Source organism: Hyla sarda, chromosome 5 (genome assembly GCF_029499605.1).
Source record: "Hyla sarda isolate aHylSar1 chromosome 5, aHylSar1.hap1, whole genome shotgun sequence".
Taxonomy (NCBI): Eukaryota; Metazoa; Chordata; class Amphibia; order Anura; family Hylidae; genus Hyla; species Hyla sarda.
The window spans coordinates 302,328,245-302,351,748 of record NC_079193.1 but is presented as its reverse complement, the minus strand read 5'-3'; the positions used below and the strand labels follow the sequence as shown (position 1 = coordinate 302,351,748).

Below are 23,504 nucleotides of genomic sequence, written 5' to 3'. Positions count from 1 at the left end.
TGGAGGCCGAGCTGCAGTAATAAAGAGACCAGGGCCACAGTTACCGTGCGGTATATTGGCTCATTCTCTTAGTTTCATAATACAGTTTGCAAAAAAGTTAATAAAAGGTGGCAATAAAAAAAAGTTTGCAGAGGTTTTAAAATTATGACTGATGAAATTGGGTCTCCCCAGCAAAATGCTAGATGCGGTTCTAAAAAAAAAACAAGGGATGAAATCTGCTATCTAGAAAAACTGCCGTATGGTGGAAATAAAGAGATCTGCTATCTAGAAAAACTGCCGTATGGTGGAAATAGTCTGATATTAGTTAAATAAGGCCCATTATTGTGTGAGGTTTCTATAGTTCTAACATTTTCCCTTTGCATTACAGGTATGTCAACTTATCAATGGCTGAAAAAACTTGAATCTCAGAATGATTTGTTTCAGAACTTTTAGTAATAAAATATTTTTAGCAAAATGACTGTAAAATATCATCAACAAGTTCAAATATGACGGCTGATGTGATGTAAAGAAATCGTAGCAGTGATAAAATAATGTAACATCCAATCCCACTGGGGCTCTGGAGGATGAGCTTCACAAAATGGAATTTTATTATGACCGTCTTTGGGATTTTCTCTTTCCTGTTTGACATTGGAGTAGATCTATGGATTTCGATCAAATACTTTCAACAAGACTTTTATCTTTTTGGACTTTTAACCATATTTTTTGCTCTTGTGTCGACACTAATAGTTCAAGTTTTTAGTTACTCCTGGTTTAAAGATGATGAAGACAGTTCTGTTAGTATGAAATACATTCTTACAATTCATCTCTTCTTGGCTGGAACCTTGCTCAGGTAAGTCATGCTCAGCAAGGGAGGAATAAAACCTTTGACAGGTGAGAAGAATTAGGGTGCATGCACACTACGTTTCTTAAGATACGGGACCGTATACGGCTGGCGAGAGGGGGGGCGGAGAGTCGGGGGCGGGGCAACCGCATGCTGCCGTATGCGGTCCTGTATCTAATGTATTTCAATGAGCGACCGGAGTGAAACGCTGCCTCCGGTTGGCTCCGTTTTGCTCCGTATACGGTTGCCCGACCGGACCTAAAAACGCTGTTGACTACGTTTTTAGGTCCAGTCGGGAAACCGTATACGGGCCAAAACGGAGCCGACCGGGGGCAGCATTTCACTCCGGTGGCTCATTGAAATACATTAGATACGGGACCACATACGGCTGCATGCCATTGCCCCGCCCCCGACTCTCCGCCCCCCTCTCCCCAGCCGTATACGGTCCTGTATCTTAAGAAACGTAGTGTGCATGCGCCCTAAGGCCGATAATATTGTGACAATGGCAACTGTGAAGGGGGTGAATATATCAGAGAACAAGTAATCAGAAAGTTGTCAGAACACAATGCATCACAGTTTGCTGCGGTTCTGCAGACCAATTCCGGGTGACATGGTGTTGGTCTTGGTAATTTAATAATTTGGCAAGATCCATGGCACTGTCACACGGAATTATTGTATTCACATATATCTGTGCTGCATCTTTTTTTTTATCAGTATATGACTCTGTGTGGCACTTTTTGTATAATTCAGTTAACCCTTTGATATACACCATCTTGGTATTTAATTAAGTGTGTGACTATAAGTATTCAAGAGGTAATCTAGGATTTGAAAAAAAGAAAAAAAAAAAAACAACACAGAGCTAAATTTTTTCAAAAGAAGTCTCCAGCTTGGGTGTGGTTCTGCAGCACAGATCCATTGAAGTGAATGGAGCCAAGTTGTAATACCACACCCAACCTGGAGACAGACAGGGAGCTGTTTTTGAAAGTAATTATCTCTGTTTTTCGATTCCTGGATAACCCCTTTAATCCTCTGGTATACACCTCATGGAAGCCTTGACCTAATTGTTTTACTATCAATAAATTACCATAATTGCCTGAATGCGCCAATATTGTCCAAATCAGAATTGTAATCTAGATTAACATTACATATTCTGCTCCGCAATTATATCCATTGACTCTCCACTTGCCATCTAGTGTTTGGCCATCTATTGTATTTATTTTATCCTCACACAGTATAGAGTGTCATGTACATATCCCTCTCCCTGATGAACTCCTAAATTATCCTAGTGGGAGAATCGCTCCAAGTCTTATGTCTCCAGACCACAGGGACGGAGTATCGTGACGTCACGACCCGACCCCTCAATGCAAATCTATGGAAGGGGGCATGATGGTTTTACTGCACAGTGAAATTGTAAAACCTCCCTTAAAGGAGATCTGTAGTGCTCTGAACGTTATCCCTTATCAGAGGGATAGGAGATAAGTTATAGATCGCGGGGGTCCGAGCGCTGGGGCCCCCCGCAATCTCCTGTACGGGGCAGCGGCAATGTACAGGAAAGGGGGCGTTCTGTCCCCACATGACGTGGCAGCCGGCACACCCCCTCCATGAATACCATAGAGATACATGTATGGGGCGTGCTGGCTGCCGCGTCATGCGGGGATGGAACGCCCCCTTTCCTGTACCGTACCGGACCTCCCGGGATCTATAACTTATCTCCTATCCTTCGGACAGGGGATAAAGTTCAGAGCACTACAGATCTCCTTTAACTAAAGACAAGGAATAAAGATCAAAAACACAAAACTAAAACTGGCTCTGTTAGGGGTTATAAGGAGTTAATAATATCTGACCCATTTTGTGTTTATAGTTATAGCTACAAAATGAATAATTGTCCTTTTTCTCCATCTTTTTTATTTTAACCCGATTTTTCACTTTACTGGATTTATAACTAAATTATTTTATATTTGTTATTTACTGACACTGTATCTTACTTAAACCATTATTCACATCTAGATACTGGTATGCAGTAAAACATGGATATCAAGCAACATATAAACCCGGAAGACAGAATCGTGAGGATATTAAGAGGCAAGCAGTGTATGATATGACAGACCTGAGCATGCTGAGGTGCTTTAAAACTTATTTGGAAAGTACCCCCCAGATTATTCTTCAACTTTACATACTCATAGAGCTTGGTCAGATTACTATATTCCAATGTAAGTAGAAGTGTATTATTTGCATGATAAAGTATTCTCTAAATAAATAATATCATCAGAACCTGCTATGTTCCCTGGCGTATACCACATTTTACTGGTAGCAGGCTCACTGAGTTTAATGGAGTGAACAGTGTCAAATATTGACTACGTTTGGTCCATTTTTTGTACATTCATTTTGTGGGACTAAAAAGCATGATGTGCTGTACCTTGAAAAGCAAATGTAAATGTCTGGAAAACGGACTGATCATAGTCACTATGTTTGGTCTAGTAAACTCAATGAGGGGAATCTATCAAACAATTTAGACAGCTTTTTTTTGTCTAAATTTGTCACACTGTTAAATTTTTAGTGTCAAAAGGAGAAATGTATTGATCATGCAGAAAGAATACCAACAACAATACATCAAACAAGGTTGAGGTACACAATATAGGAACATATGGAACAGTCGTCATAAAACATGGGAAAAAGGGGGAAGAAAAAAAGCTGGTAAGGGTAGAAAGGAGGGGGAAATAAAAAGGGAAAAAGGGAACATAGGAGGCAGAAAGATCACTACGCATCACAATAAAAAATAACGAATATGGGAACTCAAGTAGACGAAAAGGGGGCAGAGGAAACCAAAAGGTAAGGAAAAAGGGTTGTACCGTAGATCATATCATAGTGATAAGTAGTAGGACACATCTGCAGCATGAGGTGAAGAAATCCAAGCTGCCATGTCTTAGTAAACCGAACAATGGTATCAGTGCATAGAGCATTCAGTTTCTCAGACACACTGTATAGATCACTTTGTGCAATTGCCACTAATTTATCATGTGCGACTTATCTGCAAAAAAGTCGCAAAAAAGGTACACAGACCAGATACAGAAGAAATCACAGAAGAAATTGCAGGGAAAGTCAACCCCTCCCTATATCACTCCATGCGACAATTGTAGTAAGGTCCATGCCACTGCTCTGCGACATTTAACCAGAGCAGTTCAGCGGGCATTCATAAACATCCATGCACCATTTGATAAAATTGGCGCACAGATGCCGCTTTCCTCGCAACTTGATCTAAAATGAACAAAAACCAATTTAACTTTTGATAAATGCCCCTCAATGGGCCTACTGTCAGTACTCCGCAGTATAATGTTTACAACCTTTTTTGACAAGTTCCTGATAAATAAACCCTGAACATATGGTGAAATGTGAAGGGAACATACCCTAATTTTGGCCTAGATGACCAACAAAGTAACGTATAAGGGGGTCTTCCAATTATCCCCAGCATAAGACACTGTTGTGTCCACTTAAATAAACATGCATGTTTAGTTGGAGTGGAATCAGGATAAATAGCTGTCAGTCATACACGTAAATACCTGAGAAGACATGGGCTGTTTTATGATAAGTTCACCATCTCTTTACCCAAGAGTCTATGAGAACAGTTGTCTGCTGACTGATCTGCATTGCTGCCTCTTGGAACATAAATACTCTTCACCCCTGCATTTTATCATTCCAAATACCAAAGCAGGGGGGACAGAGCTTGAGCTGATGCAGAAAGTTGGATGGGGGAGATTTATCCAAACCCGTGCAAAGGAAAAGTTGCCCATAGCAACCAATTAGATTGCTTCTTTTATTTTACAGAGGCCTTGTTATAAATGAAAGACGTGATCTGATTCTTCTGGACAGCTATTGATAAATCTCCCCCAACACCTGCTAAAGCCAGGAACTAAACTTTCAGCTAAAACCTGCAGGCTGCTCCACCCTGTGTAGCAAGCACCAGAAATCCTCCTCAGCAACACTCCGGAGGCCTGCCTGCACTAACTCCCGACTGTCGGTAACAACCTCCCCCCACAAAAGACTATTTAACCCCTTAAGGACCAGGCCATTTTATACCTTAAGGACCGGAGCGTTTTTTGCAATTCTGACCACTGTCACTTTAAACATTAATAACTCTGGAATGCTTTTAGTTATCATTCTGATTCCGAGATTGTTTTTTCGTGACATATTCTACTTTAACATAGTGGTAAAATTTTATGGTAACTTGCATCCTTTCTTGGTGAAAAATCACAAAATTTGACGAAAAAATTGAAAATTTTGCATTTTTCTAACTTTGAAGCTCTCTGCTTGTAAGGAAAATGGATATTCAAAATAAAAAATTTTTTATTCACATATACAATATGTCTACTTTATGATTGCATCATAAAATTTATGAGTTTTTACTTTTGGAAGACACCAGAGGGCTTCAAAGTTCAGCAGCAATTTTCCAAATTTTCACAAAATTTTCAAACTCAATATTTTTCAGGGACCAGTTCAGGTTTGAAGTGGATTTGAAGGGTCTTCATATTAGAAATACACCATAAATGACCCCATTATAAAAACTAAACCCCCCAAAGTATTCAAAATGACATTCAGTAAGTGTGTTAACCCTTTAGGTGTTTCACAGGAATAGCAACAAAGTGAAGGAGAAAATTCAAAATCTTCATTTTTTACACTCGCATGTTCTTGTAGACCCAATTTTTTATGTTTGCAAGGGGTAAAAGGAGAAAATTTTTACTTGTGTTTGTAGCCCAATTCCTCTCGAGTAAGCACATACCTCATATGTCTATGTTAATTGTTCGGCGGGCGCAGTAGAGGGCTCAGAAGCGAAGGAGCGACAAGGGGATTTTGGAGAGTATATTTTTCTGAAATGGTTTTTGGGGGGCATGTTGCATTTAGGAAGCCCCTATGGTGCCAGAACAGCTAAAACCGCCCACATGCTATACCATTTTGGAAACTAGACCCCTTGAGGAACGTAACAAGGAATTAAGTGAGCCTTAATACCCCACAGGGGTTTCACAACTTTTGCAAATGTAAAAAAAAAAAAAAAAAAAAAAAGCTAAAATGCTTGGTTTCCCAAAAATTTGTCATTTTTACAAAGGGTTAAATCCGAAAATACCCCCCAAAATTTGAAGCCCAATTTCTCCCGATTCAGAAAACACCCCATATGGGGGTGAAAAGTGCTCTGCTGGCGCACTACAGGTCCCAGAAGAGAAGGAGTCACATTTGGCTTTTTTGAAGCAAATTTTGCTCTGGGGGCATGCCTCATTTAGGAAGCCCCTATGGTGCCAGGACAGCAAAAAAAAAAACACATGGCATACCATTTTGGAAACTAGACCCCTTGGGGAACGTAACAAGGGGTAAAGTGAACCTTAATACCCCACAGGGGTTTCACGACTTTGGCATATGCAAAAAAAAAAGAATACATTTTACCAAAAATGCTTGATTTCCCAAAAATTTTACATTTTTACAAAGGGTTAAAGCAGAAAATACCCCTCAAAATTTGAAGCCCAATTTCTCCCGATTCAGAAAACACCCCATATGGGGGTGAAAAGTGCTCTGCTGGCGCACTACAGGTCCCAGAAGAGAAGGAGTCACATTTGGCTTTTTTGAAGCAAATTTTGCTCTGGGGGCATGCCTCATTTAGGAAGCCCCTATGGTGCCAGGACAGCAAAAAAAAAACACATGGCATACCATTTTGGAAACTAGACCCCTTGGGGAACGTAACAAGGGGTAAAGTGAACCTTAATACCCCACAGGGGTTTCACGACTTTGGCATATGCAAAAAAAAAGAATAAATTTTACCAAAAATGCTTGGTTTCCCAAAAATTTAACATTTTTACAAAGGGTTAAAGCAGAAAATACCCCCCAGAATTTGAAGCCCAATTTCTCCCGATTCAGAAAACACCCCATATGGGGGTGAAAAGTGCTCTGTTGGCGCACTACAGGTCCCAGAAGAGAAGGAGTCACATTTGGCTTTTTTGAAGCAAATTTTGCTCTGGGGGCATGCCTCTTTTAGGAAGCCCCTGTGGTGCCAGGACAGCAAAAAAAAAACCACATGGCATACCATTTTGGAAACTAGACCCCTTGGGGAACGTAACAAGGGGTAAAGTGAACCTTAATACCCCACAGGGGTTTCACGACTTTGGCATATGCAAAAAAAAAAGAATACATTTTACCAAAAATGCTTGATTTCCCAAAAATTTTACATTTTTACAAAGGGTTAAAGCAGAAAATACCCCCCAAAATTTGAAGCCCAATTTCTCCCGATTCAGAAAACACCCCATATGGGGGTGAAAAGTACTCTGCTGGCGCACTACAGGTCCCAGAAGAGAAGGAGTCACATTTGGCTTTTTTGAAGCAAATTTTGCTCTGGGGGCATGCCTCATTTAGGAAGCCCCTATGGTGCCAGGACAGCAAAAAAAAAAACACACATGGCATACCATTTTGGAAACTAGACCCCTTGGGGAACGTAACAAGGGGTAATGTGAACCTTAATACCCCACAGGGGTTTCACGACTTTGGCATATGCAAAAAAAAAAAGAATACATTTTACCTAAAATGCTTGGTTTCCCAAAAATTTTACATTTTTACAAAGGGTTAAAGCAGAAAATACCCCCCCAAAATTTGAAGCCCAATTTCTCCCGATTCAGAAAACGCCCCATATGGGGGTGAAAAGTGCTCTGCTGGCGCACTACAGGTCTCAGAAGAGGAGTTACAAATTTTGCTCTGGGGACATGCCGCATTTCGGAAGCCCCTATGGTGCCAGGACAGTAAAAAAAAAAAAAAAAAAACATGGCATACATTTTGGAAACTAGACCCCTTGGGGAACGTAACAGTGTTACAGTGAGTACTTACACCTCACAGGTTTTTTGAAAAGTGGGCCATAAATTGAAAAATTAGATTTTTTTACAGTAAAATGCTGGGGTTACCCAATTATTAACATTTTCACAAGGGGTAATATGAGGAATTGGGTTACACATTTTGGAGGGCTTTTCCCCCTGACTATAAAAATACATCCACATATGGGGTAACGTGCTGGACGGGCGCACAACAAGGCTCAGAAGTCATAGAGGTCACTTTGTATTTGTGACCTTTGGCATATCAGTAGCTGACGGTTACATACATTCCGAGGAAAATACAAAAATGAAACACCCACATGTGGCACCATTACAGAAAGTACCCACCCTGAGGATTGGGTATAGGGGTAAAGAGGACATTTTTAATGCACAGGTGTTTCCTAAATTTATTTTCCAGGAATGGATGAAGGGTAGCTTTTGAAAATTGCAATTTTCAACCTATACTCTGCTTCATTTTTCTGGGAACAACTAACATGTGACTCCGAATTGTCGCCTGGAAATACGACAGAGCTCAGCGAGAACTCTTCGCATTTGAGGCGGATGTTTGTTACGGACCTAACAGTTACATACATTCAGAGGAAAATACAAGAAAGGAACACCCACATGTGAGCCTATTACAAACAGTACACCCCCTAGGGAAGGTGTATAGGGTGAAGTGGAGATTTGGAACAGACGGGTGTTCCCTTCATTTATTTTCCAGGAATGGATGAAGAGTACTATGGGGGGGAAAAAAATTGCAATTTTAGAACTGATATGCCAATTATTTTCCCAGAATGATGACCCAGAGTACAGCCAAAAGTAAAAATGATGCCCGCCCCAAACCCTATACTCTGAATCATCATTCTGGGAAGGGGATGTGTGGGGCCGTCCCTATTCTGTTACCTCAAATGCGCAACCCGCTCAGGTGGAGAGAGAGAGCGTTGCGCATTTGAGGCAACTGCAAACCTCCAATGCTGTTGACTCTGTGTCCCATGACCCATTTTTGGGGGACAAAGATATTATGAGGGGCATTGGGAAAGAGGTTTTGGGTTTGATTTTTTGGGGGTAGGGTATTTTGGTATAAAATTTGGAAGATAATGTACCCTGGACTGGTACATTGGAGCCGAATTCTGGGGAATGAAATTTAGGGCAAAGGATGGAAAATTTAGTACTCCATGGAAGTGTGATACTCCCTGAAGCAGCCTATGCAGAGGCCCGGATGATCGGGGCAAGTGTCACACTGAGTGGTGGTGTCCCTCCGTCTCCCCTTCCTGTGACACACTCTGCATCTTTTCTGGGTTCGTCCCGACCTTCCAGTGTTGGGGATCACACCTGGAAAGTGTTGGCCGGGGACGATCCGGGGACCTAAAGTTCCAGAGGTGCTCTGACCCGCTCTTTGGCGATCACCATAGATGAGGGCCTTTAGAACTACCTCTTGGAACTCCAGGTATGTCCCTGTGTTGCCAGCGTTCTGGTACAGTATAAAAGAGTTGTACATGGCAACCTGTACCATGTAGACCGCAACCTTTTTATACCATACGCGTGTTTTCCGCATGGCATTATATGGCTTGAGGACTTGATCAGAAAGATCAACTCCCCCCATATACCGATTGTAGTCCAGAATACAATCGGGCTTGAGGACCGGTCCCGCGGTACCTCGCACAGGGACAGGGGTGCTGCCATTCCCATGAATTGTGGTGAGCATAAGGACATCCCTCTTGTCCTTATACCGGACCAACAACAGGTTCTCATGGGAAAAGGCACGGGACTCACCTCGGGGGATAGGAGCATGTAGGGAATGATGGGGCGGAAGGCCTCTTTGATTCTTCCGGACTGTCCCACAAGCGACCGTGGATCTGGCAGCGAGTGATGAAAAGAGAGGGATACTAGTATAAAAGTTATCGACGTAAAGGTGGTAACCTTTATCTAGCAATGGGTGCAAAAGGCCCCAAACGATTTTCCCGCTAACACCCAGAGTGGGGGAACAATCTGGGGGTTCAATGCGGGAATCTCGTCCCTCATACACCATATGCTTGCAGGTGTACCCGGAGGTACTCTCGCAAAGTTTATACATCTTCACGCCATACCGCGCTCGCTTGGTCGGGATGTATTGCCGGAAGCTGAGTCTCCCCTTGAAGCTGATGAGCGACTCATCAATAGAGACCTCCCGCCCCGGGACATAGGCCTCCCAAAATCTGGCCCCGAAGTGATTGATGACCGGCCTGATTTTATACAGGCGGTCATACGCGGGATCAGTTCGGGGGGGACATGCCGCATTATCAGCATAATGCAAACATCTCCGAATGGCCTCGAACCGGGAACGTGTCATGGCCATACTGTAGAGGGGTGTCTGGTAAAAGACGTCCCCACTCCAATATTGCCTGACACAGGGTTTTTTAACTATACCCATATGCAGCGCAAGGCCCCCAAAAGGTCCTCATTTCGGCTGCATCGACTGGAGTCCAGCCGCCGGGTCTAGCTAAAAGTGAGCCCGGGTTAGCGGCGACGAACTGTTGGGCGTACAGATTCGTCTGTGTAACCATCAAATTAACAAAGTCGTCACTGAAAAAATGACCGAAAAAGTCCTTTTCAGTGAACCCGGCGATGTTAATTTTGATTCCTGAGTCGCCAACAAACTCAGGAATCACGGGCTCGTGGTCCGCTGGCTCAGCCCAGTCAAGTTCTCCGGTACGAGGTACCAGTGACCTTGGCAGGGGGGCTTCACTAGTATGAGCGCCAGGGGGACTCATACTAGCATGGGGCACAGGCTCAAGGACAGAGGAGGTTTGCGGCACCGCATGGCGGTGAGTTCGCCGCCTTGGTGGCTCATCATCTGAACTAGATGATGAGGAGGACGATGAAATAAGGAAGGTGGGGTCTTCATCGTCCTCTGAGATGCTTTCAGAGTCGGAGGCAATTAGGTCATATGCCTCCTCCGCCGAAAACACTCTGCGGGCCATTTCCCTACTCTAATGGGGATACGGGTATGTGTGTGTGTGGGGGGGAAAACTTTATTGGTGTGTGTGCTGCGTGTGGTGTGGTGCGATACTACCTCCCTAACCCGCCCTAGCCTAACCTAACTAAACTAACCCGCCTAACAGAAAAAAATATAAAATAAAAAGGGGACTTTTAAAAAAAAGGGGGACTTCTAGCGCAAAAAAAAACCCTGCACCAAAAAAATAAGCGTTTATCTAATCAGTGGTGTGCGCACTGATTAGCGCTTGTGGCGGCAGGGGGCGCAGAAGTCAGTGGGGGGTCCAGCCACTCAGCCCAGGACAGTGGCTGGTGGCTTGTTCACAGACCCCCACACAAAAAACCCGAAAAATTAAATAAAAAAACGCTTTACCCCAAAAAAAATGCACCCGCCTGAACCAAAAAAAAAAACGCTGATCAGTGATAAATCACCGACAGCGGTGGGACAGGCTGCACACACAGGTACGGTCCGTCCACACAGTACACGCCTGCTACTGGTGGCACGGACCGCCTATGGGTGCAAAAAAAAATCCGCGTTAACCGAAAAAGGTGCCTTTACCACAAAAAAAAAGCTGATCAGTGATAAATCACTGACAGCGGTGAGGCACGCCGCACACACAGGTACGGTCCGGCCACACAGTACACGCCTGCTACTGGTGGCACGGACCGCCTATGGGTGCAAAAACACGCTAGAAAACCCGAAAAAAAGCGCCGGCACCACAAAAAAAACCGCTGATCAGTACTACGGGACTGATCAGCGGCGGGTGGGCTTTAACAAACGGTGGCGGACCGCTCTTTTATAACTAAGAGGGTCCGCACACACGCTTAGTGAAAAAAAAATAAAAATAAAGATCTGCGCCAAAAAAAAAGGCTGACGGCAGACCGCAGCGACCCAGCAGGGCCGGGGTCACGCAGCTAAAGGTGCTACGGACCCACGGACACCCACTGAGGTACGCCGAAAAAAAATTTTTAAAAACTATTTTTTTTTTTTTTTAACCCTAACCTGTCCCTACCTAATCTAAAGCTATCCCTGGGATTTCTGTGCCAAGGGGCCACAGAAAGGGGGCAAGGGGCACTTTTTTTTTTAACTAAGGGGATGGTGGGCAGCACGGGGCTCCGTCCTGCACACCAGATCTGTGAAATGGCGGGCAGAACGGAGCAACATGCTCCTAGCCCACCAGATCCCCTCCCATTACTATGTGATTGGTGTGGCCACTTTGGCCACCCAATCACAACTGTACTGAGGGGGTGGCCACAATGCCAGCCCCCAGTACAGCATGGATGGTGATTGGTGGTGTATACTACACCACCAGTCACCATCTATATCCAGGTCACAGGGTCACACGTGACCCTGATGACCTGGAACCGCTGCAGAACGCCGGTTAGTAGTTACCGGCGTCCTGCAGCGATCGCCGGTATAGGAGGTCCTCCGGACCTCCTCCGGCACACTGCCGGGATGTCTGCTGATAGAAATCAGCAGACATCCGGCTCCGATCCCCGCCCGGCGAGCGGCGGGGAACGGAATCGCAGCGCATCGCTCGTCTGAATTGACGAGCGATGCGCCGCGATTGCCGACATGGGGGGGTCATCATGACCCCCCTGGGCGATATGCCCCGATGCCTGCTGATCGATTTCAGCAGGCATCGGGCGCCGGCTCCGCTCCAGATGGTTGCGGGGGGCCGGCAAAACACATGACGTTCTCATACGTCATGTGTCCTTAAGGACTCGGACATGGAGACGTATGAGAACGTCATGTGTCCTTAAGGGGTTAAAGGGGTATACCAGGAATTTTTTTTATTTGGCTATGCTACAGGGGTTGTAAAGTTAGTGTAGTTCATAATATAGTGTATGTACCTGTGTGTGACGGTTTTCTCACAATTCTTCTGTGATTTTCACCCCAATATTTATTTTTACCAGCATACAAAATTACTGTTGTCTCAGATTTTTCCCAGCTTGCAATGCGGCCGAGACCTGACTCACTAGTCAGCTGATGACAAGGAGCCTGTCTGCTTCAATGGGTGGAGGGATCAATCTGCAACTAATGCAACAGCTGTAGGCACCCTGATTGAAAACCACAGGTTTTTGTTTCAATGGGTGGGGTGGCTGATGTGTGAGAGGGAGGAAAATGGCATTGTGGGATTTGTAGTCAAAAAAACATAAGTCTAACAGGAAATACAAGTTCACAAAAAGCTAGCCACAGTGTTATGGTAATCTCACAACATAGCCATTTAGCCCCAAGACAAGCGCAGATCCTTCCTAAGCATGTCCATTACTGTCTGCCAGGTATGTACTAAAATCAACTTATGGTGGATAACCCCTAAGTAGTAGTCCTCCTCCACTCCAGCTAGGCTACTTGCGTTCAAACCTTTGGGACTCCTCTTCAGAATTGGCCCCAGTCCTCTTCCTAGCCCATGCAGGGCTATCTGTGGGAGGTCAGGCTCTCCTACGCACCTGAAGTCTGCTCTCCTGCATGTTACCACCAATGCTAGAAAGAGCTGTAAACAGACACAAATATGGTACAAAAAATAAACTTCATTGTTAAAAAACAATAGACATGTTAAAAACAGAGATGTGCAACTGAAAACAGGGAGTCTCCAGAGGTATCAATAATACTTGACAGTGCCAAACCCATATGTATGGGCATGTAGATCAATCATATGATACTAACATGGGTACAGAAAATGTCAGGTATCCGCAAATTACACCAAGCACTATAAGTAAATTGCAAATGCACACAATGCAAACGGCTATACAAATGCCTGCTATGATGCAAACAATCAGATACCCACATGTATATGTACATGTATATGTATATATGCAAAAAAGTGCAACCAGGAGACGTCCACCCCTACGACCATTTCGGATGGAAGTCCTTCTTCCGGGAGTGAGGAATGTCACACTACCACATTGTTACTTAGGGACTTTTATTGAAAATCAGCAAACACCCCTTCAGCGACGAGGGAAACAAAGGATGCCAAGACTAAGAATACCTAGTTACCACTTTCACCTGAGTGTGATGAGTCTGAATCATCTGGACAATCCATGCAAGCTTTGGCCAAGACAATTGCGGATCTTCTAAGGCCTGCATTTGATAGCAGATTTTAACCCAAACATCCTTGGAGTCTAGCACAACTAATGTGCAAAAAAACTGCAGAGGCAGAACAACGGATCTCTGACTTGGATTCCAATCTTACTCTAACCGTTTGGAGGAAAAGGACTTTCAATTGGAAAAGGCTCTTAAAAAGCAGCCAACAATCTTATAGTGGGGGTCCCTGAATCTATAAAAGATTGTCTCAACGGGACCTGTCTTCTACCATTATCATTGATAGAGCTCACCAGAGGTTTCTCACAATTGCTCAGGCTGTTTTGATAAATGTGTTGCACCTGTAGACTATCTACTTTGGCCTATGTTGGCCTAGTTTGTTACGGCATTGTGTGCTAAATTTTGGCACATATTTAGGGCACTCCATTACATCTAGGCCACAAACCCCTTTCCAGCAAAGCCATATCCCTTTCCCAATACCCCATGCTTCTTTGTCAGACAAGGTGCATAAAAGTCTTACATAAATGTGCATAAGTCATGTAGGCAGTATTTTCTTTTCTTTTTTTTTTTTATCACAAATTGCACCAAAATTAACACATTTAAAGTAGTAAATCTGTCCAAGTTTATTAAAGTTTACAATGTTTTTTTTATATTTTTCTATTTACTTTTTAGATATCTCCATACTGGTATCTGTTTTCAGTATTTCATGGTCTACCGTGGATTACCAGATGTCATTACGAAAATCCCTACCAGGAAAGAAAGGAATAAGTTTGGGATTTCCGCTGCTCTCCTACACATTCTATAAGTTTTTCACCTTGACCTCGTGGATTGTCAGCATAGTCTTTCTACTAACGTGCAGTACCTATATCTTTGCTGGCCTAGTGACTTTATTAGGCGTGGCTGGCTTTTGCTGGGTTTGGATGCAAGACACAGATTTCTGCCGCACGAAAAGAATGGAAGTACTGTATAGGGCTGTAGTAGGAATCATTCTCATTTTTACCTTTTTTAACGTCAAAGGACCTAAAACAAGAGTCCCCGTATCTGTTTATTATGCTGCGCGGGTCTTAAGCACGTTGGGGATCCTCACCTTGTGTTTCTACCTCAGACCTGCATTTGCACGCACTCTCTTATTTGCAGTGCTCAGTATTGCTACAGTAGTGACTTTGGGAGTTGGTATTTTATCACTGATTCTGTATTATGCTTGTTTTCATCCCACCCTCCACAATATATGTGAGTCTAAGGGTGATACAACGGACAGTGGTGTCTATAAAGACCAGACCTCTGGTGATGAGAGTAGAATAAAGAAATTCATAATGCCGTAGAAAAGCCATTGTCGTCATCTTCGTTTTTGCATTCTAAAGTTATCTTAAAAAATAAATAAGTAAATAAAAAAAAGCACTAAAATAAAATACTCTTAAATAAAAATCCTGTAGGCTTGGGCTCCACAGAGATTTGTCGTTACAGTAAAATCACAGGTTACCACCACCAAAACATTTCCTTATTAAAAGTCACACAAAGCTTGTGAAATTCTTGCAGTAGCACTCGAATGTGACTATTTCGATTTTGCTATGACCACTACACAATCAAAAGTCACAATGGAGCCCATGTCTTAGTTATTCTTATCTGTTGTGTTAAGAAAATTGTAGTTGGTTATTTTTCCTTAGTTCTAGCAATTCTGAGGGTATGTTCACACAGTGGAATGACTATCCAAAAAATTTTGGCCGTACATTATGCAGACAGCAGGTGCCGCTAGAACATACCTGTGCTAGGACCGCTCAGAAATGTGCAGTCTACATAGACTGCAATGCATTTATGAATGGATTCTGCAGAAAGAATGGACATGTCAATTCTTTCTGTGAAGTCCAGAATCAGAATTTCTGCGGCAGATGTTCCCGCCGAGAAAAGTTTGCCATGTGCAGGGTGCAGCAGAATCCTTTTGAAAACAATGGGATTCTGCTGCAAGAGAATTTATGAGCAGATTTTTTCTGCTAGAATCTGCATGGATATCCTGCTATGTGAACAAGACCTGAGACAGCAGGGTGACAACTATACTTAATGGCACAGGGGTGTGGAAATAAAAACAAAACAAAAAAAAAACAACTACTTGTCCAAGGGACTAAAACGGAGCACAATCTACTTGTCCTGGTACATAAAATTGAACCAAAATAGTCAGTACATAAGGTCTTTATCAATAGAAACTTAATAGGCAGACCAGTATGTCACCCCATTAGGTGGATAGGGCCCTTATCAGGTAGGTCTGTCCCCCTCATCAGGTAGTCAGGCAGGAAAGGCTCCCCTAGTAAGTAAATAATGCCCCAGATAGATATGTCCCCCCAGTTGGTAGGAAGGGTGGGCTCCCCCAGTAGGCAGACAGAGCCCAATACAGATATGTCCCCCATTAGGTAGCGCTCCCCTATATGTAAACAGGTCCGCAGATAGATATCACCCACATCAGGGAGGGCTCCCCAGTAGGTAGAAAGGCCCCCAAATAAATATGACCTCCATCAGGTAGGGCTTCCCAATAGGTTGTCAGACCCCAAGATAGATAAGACCCCATCAGGTAGGGCTCCCAGTAGGTACACAGGCCCCCAGATAGATCTGAAACCCCATCAGGTAGGGCTCCCCAGTAGGAAGACAGGCCCCAGATAGATATGACACCCATCACTGATGGGAGTCATATCTATCTGGGGGCCTATCTACCTACTGGGGAGCCCTACCTGACGATTAGGTAGGGCTTCCCAGTAGGTAGAAAGGCCCCCAGTTAGATATGACCCCCGGCAGGTGGGGCTCCCATTTAAACAATTATACAACCTAAGTCAGTGTTCTTCAACCAGGGTGCCTCCAGCTGTTGTAAAACTACTACAACTCCCAGCTTGCCCGGACAGCATGCTGGGAGTTGTATCCCCCTATATGTGTGAATATAATGATGATGTATGGAAGTGATTACAATATTAGAGTGAAATGATAAGTTTATTGGGGAAAACTGTACAACTGAAAGGAGGCTCTAGTAACGTTATGCTGCCTCTAGCCTGGACACAAAATGAGATACAAATGGGTATGGAGGCACACAGGTTCAATGTGGCATCCTGCACCACATTTATCCACAGATGTTGCAGCTGGGCCTGTAGATTCTGCACACTTGTAGGTCACCAAAGCTGGCATGCCATAAATGCTTGTACGGTAAAACGAAATGTGGCAATTTGGCGGAGATATTCATGGGAAACTCTGGCTGTGTGTGGGTGACAATTATGCTGATGAAAAAAAGGAGATTTTTATGCTTACCGTAAAATCTTTCTCGAAGGATCCATTGGGGGACACAGACCATGGGTGTATGCTGCTGTCACTAGGAGGTTCGACACTATGGCAACAAGAGAAGTCGGCTCCTCCCAGTAGGGTATACCCGCCCACCTGAGGTAATCAGTTTTAGTCCCAGAGCAATAGGAGAAGACCGACAGGTCAAGAGAAAACCACAAACTGTCCGAGCAATCAGAAGAAAAGGCAACTAAACACACCTTCGGAGCGATAACTGAAATAGGAACACCAGAAAAAAGGGAGGGGAGCTGTCCCCCCCAATGGATCCTTCGAGAAAGAGATTTTACGGTAAGCATAAAAAATCTCCTTTTCTCTATCGGCTCCATTGACGGACACAGACCATGGGACGTACCAAAGCCGTCCCTTGGGTGGGTAAGGAATCAGACAGGTGGACGGTTGGACCACCGCTGTCTGCAACATCTTACAGCCCAGAGTAGCATCAACTGATGCGAAGGCATGAATCTGGTAGCACCTTGAGAAAGTGTACAAAGACGACCACGCGGATGCCTTACAGAACTGAAAGGCCAAAGCCACGTAGCGGAGGGCCCAGGATGCCCCGAAAAACAGGTGGAATGAGCCAAACCCCTGAAGGATGGGATCTTCCCCTTGCAGCGGTAAGCTCCCAAAAAGAGCAGACCGGATCCACCGAAAAATGGTGGTTGTAGAAGCAGGTTGTCCTATACAACGACCTTCCGGAAAAACAAAAAAGGGGGTCACACTGCCGAAAGGAAAGAGTGACTGAGAGATAAGTCCGAACAGCCCTCACCACAACCAGGTTGTGGAACAACCGCTTCCAGGAATGAGAAGGGGCCGGACTAGAGGACGGTAGGACGATGTTCTCATTGAGATGAAAAAAAAATATCAAAAAACCATCTCCGGTAAGAAGGATGGACCTGAACGGAAAACAACTTGTCCTGGTATACCACCAGGAAGGGAGAACGGCAGGAGAGAGCTACCAGCTCTGACAGCCTCCTAACAGAGGTAAGAGCAATAAGGAATGCCACCTTCCGGGGAAGGAGGCGAAAAGAAATGTCCCTGAGAGGGTCAAAAGGGGCATCCTGCAGAGCACCTAAGACCAAGTGTAAGTCCCAAGGGAAAAAAGGGGACTGAAAAGGAGGGGCAGCTTGTGCCACTCCCTGAACTAGGTTCGGACATGATGGAGAAAAAGGCTGAGTTTCACACCAACAGAAATAAGACCGCCAGGTATGGTGGTAAACCTTTGCAGAGGAAGGCTTGTGAGCCCTCAGCATGATGTGAACCACTTGGGAAGAGGAACCGCGGGTCCTCAGAACCGCTGTCTCAAACGCCACGCCATCAAAAGCAGAGACGGTAAATAGGGGTGGCACAGGAGACCTGATATAGGAGGTCTGGACGATAGGGAAGGTGCAGAGGTAAGTAGTACAGGAGCCTGACCACAATGACGCACCACGCCCGCCGGGGCCAGTCTGGGGCACGAGAGTGGCGGGAACGCCCTCTGCTGTGAGTTTCCTCAGGATCCCGAAAAGAGAGGGAGGAAACAGATAAGGTAGGGCAAAGCCCGACCAAGAAAGAGGAACGCTTGGTTGTGGTGGGACGTGCAGAGGTCCACGCCTGGAGCGCCCAAGATGTTGCAGATCACTGCAAACACCTCCGAAAGTAGGGACCACTCGCCTTGGACGGCTGAGGACCGGCTGAGAAAGACCACATCCCAGAAACGCCCGGAATGAAAAGCGCTGAGATGGCCGGAAACCTGAGTTCCACCCAGAAGGGAATTTCCCAAGAAGCAAGCAAAGAAAGGATTGCCCTAGGCCCCAACATGTTGAAGGGGATAACGGGCTTCTCGAGGGACCAAGGCCCCACACCGGCCAGTCCTTGAAAACACCTCCCCAGCCCGACAGACCGGCAGGGAGGGGCAAGAAGGAGCGCCCCCAAAAAAGCAGGGGGGAAACGAAGCCACCATGGAAGGGACCGACAATACTGTCGAGTGACAATGGAGACCTTTCCCACCGGAAGAGAATCACCAATTGAAGAGGTCGGTGATGAAACTGGGCAAATGGCATGGCCTTCACGGCCGCCGCTGACCGACCCAGGACATCCATGCAAAAGCGAATGGAAACTGGAGCAGGGTGTCGAAGTCATCGGACTCTTGATAAGAGAGTCAGCTGATTGGTCAGCAGAGTTGAAAGCGGGCAGAGGCCGCGTCGAACTGGAGCCCCAGGAAAGCGGTTGGACTTCTCCCGAATGACCATCCAACCGAAGAGAGACAAGGTCTGGAGGTTGAGACCAAGTCTCTCCAGGATCTGGGCCCTGGCTGGAACGCTGATCAGAAGGTCGTCCAAGTAAGGAATCACGGAAACAAATGTTGTCCGTAAAAGGGGCTATCACAGGCGCCGGGACTTTGTTAAAGGTCGGCGGAGAAGTGGCCAGACCGAAATGGAGAGCCACAATAGAAAATGACCGTCCGGAACTGCAAAGCGGAGTTACCGCTGATGACCGGAACAATGAGATGTGGAGGCAGGCATCCTTGATGTCCACCGAGGAACGAAAATTCCCCATGAACCAGGGACGCCAGCACCGAATGGAGAGACTCCATTCGGGATGGAAAGCAGAAGATGCTGGCTGAGATACTCGGGAACCAAGATTGGGCGAACATAAATGCCTTTCTTGGGGACCACAAAGAGGTTGGAATAAACCTCATAAACGTTCCCCTGAAGGAACTGGGACAATGAATGTGCGTAGTCCAGGCATCCTGGAAGAACAAGAGGCGACCAACCACCTGAGAAAGGTCGGCGGGTGGGGCGACCCATCAGATCGAGGAAGGCCTACAGGTGCCCGATGGGGCCGCAAAACGGCCTGAACGGATAGCCGACCTCCGGGAGGGACAGGTCCGGAAGGAGGAAGCCCTCTTCCCGTGAAGGCGCCCGGCTGGACCCCTTGTTGGTACCCTGTGTGGCACCAAAGGTCCGCAGAGCCCGAAGGAGGACTTGCGACGGAAAGCGGTTCTGTGAGCCGTATCCAGAGGTAATAAAGAACTCTTTTCCGCCCGACGCCTCACTTCCTGAAGGCGGCGTCCACATTCCGGGCTTTAAGCCACATGGAGGGACGGTGGCTACCAGGTAGCTTGTGGCAAAGGCAGCACAGTGGCTGCGCATAGAACAGAAAATCTCCAGCTGCGGAGCATCGGGCTAGATTAAATAAATCCTCCAGAGGGATCTTGAAGACTACCCTGGCAGAGTTGGGAGACTAGACTGAAATGGCCCTTGACCCCCAGGCCGAAGCAAAAGCAGGAAGATCCTGCTGTCTCAAGGCAAAGTTGGCCACCTGCATGTCGGCTGGATCTTGAATGCAGCCGCATCAGCCAAAGGCCCGGTAGGCGCCTTAGAGAGGCGGGAGACCAGCAGATCCACAGTTGGAGAGGAGGTCCACCGAGCAAAGAGGTCCTTGGCGAAGGGATACCGCGCTTGAACCTTCTAAGTTTCCTGAAACTTCTTGTCAGGGTGCCTCCAGGCGGATACCAGCAGGGCGTAAAATTCAGTGTGAGAACTTGCCTTAGGTGCCGGTCGGGCACGAAGAAAAGGAGACTTCTGGAGCCACGTCCGAAGTTCCTGGGTCCTTTAGATGGAAGGTGTATCTTATGGCCGAAACCAATGAGTACACCACATCAGGCATCCATGCGTTCCTTTAAGTCGGAGGCCGAATCAGAAACCTCATCCGCAAGTTCTCCAGGTGAATGGGAACCAGGTGAGGCAGCCCTGGAAGAGGTCGGCCACGATGAGATGAAACTTCTGGACCATGTCCAAAGTTCCTGGGTCCTTAGCTGGAAGGTGTCTCTTATAGCCGAAACCAATGAGTACACCACATCAGGCATATCTGTGTTGTCCTCTGAGTCAGAGGCCGAATCAGAAACCTTATCCACAAGTTCTCTGGGAAAATGGGAACGAGGTGAGGCAGCCCTGGAGGTTGAACACGATTAAAGGAAACTTCTGGAGCCATATCCGAAGTTCCTGGGTCCTCTAGATGGAAGGTGTCTCTTGTGGCCAAGACAAATGAGTGCACCATGTCCGACATATCCGTGTGGTCCTCTGAATCAGAGGCCGAATCGAAAACTGCATCCATAAGTTCTCCAGGTAAATGGGAATGTGTGAGATGGCCCTGGAAGAGGGGGAGACTGACCAGGTACGCAGGTCTGGAGAGCCAGAGCGGCGACCATGGGTGCGACGCTTGCAACAGGGCGGAGTAACGGAGCGATGCCTGTGAGGGGAGCGCCCGTGTCTGCCTCGGAGGATGAGTCAGATGAAAAACACCCCCATGACGCTGCGAGAGCATCAGTATAGGAGGAGAGTGGGACCCTCCGGAGGGCCGGGAGGGCCTCTCCAATGCAGTCACCTCATAACAGGAGACCTGAGCCAAGTCGGATATAGACTGGGGGAGGGAGAGAACCCAGGCTGGAGGGGCAGCCGAACCCACCGGGTCTGGTAGAAAACCGGGGTAGAATAGCAGGGGGGTCTGGGGGAGCAGTGGAGCAGGCAGAACAAGTGGTTCAGCAGAAACAGACATTTTTGAGATAAAGTTTTTACAGATGTAATGAGTTGCTAACACTCCAGTTAACTGTTTAGAGGGAGCAAATGGGTTCAGCAGAACCAGGCATTTTGGAATTACAGCTTTTACAGACAAAATGATGAACTAACGCTCCAGTTGTCTGTGCAGCCCAAGTCTGTGACCCCAAGGCAGCTGCTGTGAGGAGAACTCCGTTCTAGTGTAGACAAAGAAGGGAGAAATGACGGCCAATAGCATAAGAGCACTGCTGATTGGCCCCTGCCTCTCACAACGCGCACACAGCGCTGATTGGAGGCTAATTTGCGTCTCTCAGAAGCCCCGACAACAGAGGGTGCCGAGCTATAGCGCACTCAGCTTCTGACAAGAAGGTCAGTAATGGCGCCCAGGCCCGCTCCTCTCCCCGAGCGCACATGTCATTCGCATATGTGCTTGCGGGGAAGTGAACGAGCGAAAGTAAGCCGGCGCTTCATGCGCCCGCATAATATAAATGCCGCGGCTGTCAGCCGCTTAAAGAAACACACACACCACACACACATCGTTCAGGAAAGTGAAAAGTATAGTGCCCTCTGAATAAAGCTCTGCCCCAGTCAAAAATGCTCCTGCTCATCCCAGTTTTTTCAATAAATATAGAAAAAAAAACCTGTCCAGGCCAGCCCCTGAGAAAAAGTGGGCAAAAGTGAGGGTCTCCAGAGGTTGCAAGGCTGTACCTAGGAGAAAGGGAATATACTCACCTCAGTCAGAAGAACTTACCTCATGAAGTCTTCCTATGAAGTCTTCAGTCAGCTTTCTGTCACCTGCATCATGCCGAGCTACCATGTGCGAGCGAGGCGAGCAGGGAAATAGGGGGACCCGGACCAATGAGGTACAACCCCAGGCGCTGACCGTTGGCGAGAGGGGGTTAACAGCGCATATACGCAATGTCTGTGCCCCCTAAATCGCAATGGAGAGACAGTGAGCCGCAGTTCCTGAAACCCCACCTGAAAACATGAAAGAAAAAAGAATAAAAAACTAACACATCCCTAACTAGGAAAATAATAAAACATAAGACCTGGTCTGGAGAGAACTCCAGACCATGTCCACCTCCTTAAGACACTAAACTAAAACTGATTACCTCAGGTGCCTGTGGGCGGGTATACCCTGCTGGGAGGAGCAGACTTCTCTTGTTGCCAGTGTCGAACCTCCTAGTGACAGCAGCATGTTGCCATGGTCTGTGTCCCCCAATGGAGCCGAAAGAGAAATTTCAGTTGCTATTAGGGGTGACTGCTTGTTGGCAGATCAAATAATCCTCTCTACCTGTGGACAGCTCCTACCACATCCTAATAACTTGATCATAATTATCTAGATGGTGGGCAATTGGTCAAGCCGACCATCCTGCTTCTCTCAGTCCAATATGTGCCCCCTTTCAAAATGTCTTAAGAGTGCTAGTAGAGGCATGTCTAGCATTCATTGATATCTCACCAAAAGGTACACTATTGAAACGTAGCCTCCGAGAGCCTTTTTTCATGGGGCAGAAGGTATTCAATTTTACACCATCTGCATGAGTTTTCCAGCTATCTAAAAACATTGGGGGCAGTGTGGCACATGGTTACACTGAGTGACAGTAGAGGGACCTGGTGGCAGTGGCGGGACCTGGTGACAATAGAGGGACCTGGTGGCAGTGGCGGGACCTGGTGGCAGTAGGGGGGCCTGGATGCAGTGGGGGGACCAGGGAAAGAAGCTAAAGGAGAGCAGCGCAGGGAGTCTCCTACTAACCCAGAAGAGCACTAACCAATAAGAAGTTCGCTCTACAGGCTGAAAACAGTGCTCATTGGTTGTTTTACTCACCAACAAGCACTTCTGTGAGTCTCAGGAGGGAAGCACTTATCGGTTTGTGCGCTCATGATGGCGGGGAAGCAATGCCTGCAGTCAGCGCAGAGATTCCAGACCCAGAGATGTCAATAGCAGACTGAAACACAGAGCTGGAGCTGGGACAGGTGCGCAGGCA

At 46.3% G+C, this 23,504-nt stretch overlaps 1 protein-coding gene across 1 annotated transcript; it reads left to right on the top strand.

The window, feature by feature from the left end:
* Positions 1-385: 385 nt before the first annotated feature.
* On the top strand, positions 386-15,058 carry XKR9 (XK related 9). The gene is made up of 3 exons (XM_056518576.1): positions 386-829; positions 2,828-3,030; positions 14,345-15,058. The coding sequence occupies exons 1-3, from the start codon at positions 564-566 to the stop codon at positions 14,992-14,994; spliced, it is 1,119 nt and encodes a 372-aa protein (XP_056374551.1). The 5' UTR covers positions 386-563; the 3' UTR covers positions 14,995-15,058.
* Positions 15,059-23,504: the final 8,446 nt, after the last annotated feature.

Bases quoted from the DNA above. Each gene is read 5' to 3' on its own strand.
- XKR9 (XM_056518576.1), top strand. From the start codon at position 564: ATGAGCTTCACAAAATGGAATTTTATTATGACCGTCTTTGGGATTTTC. The intron at 830-2,827 runs GTAAGTCATGCT...ATTCACATCTAG, and splicing joins TTGGCTGGAACCTTGCTCAG to ATACTGGTATGCAGTAAAAC. The intron at 3,031-14,344 runs GTAAGTAGAAGT...TTTACTTTTTAG, and splicing joins TCAGATTACTATATTCCAAT to ATATCTCCATACTGGTATCT.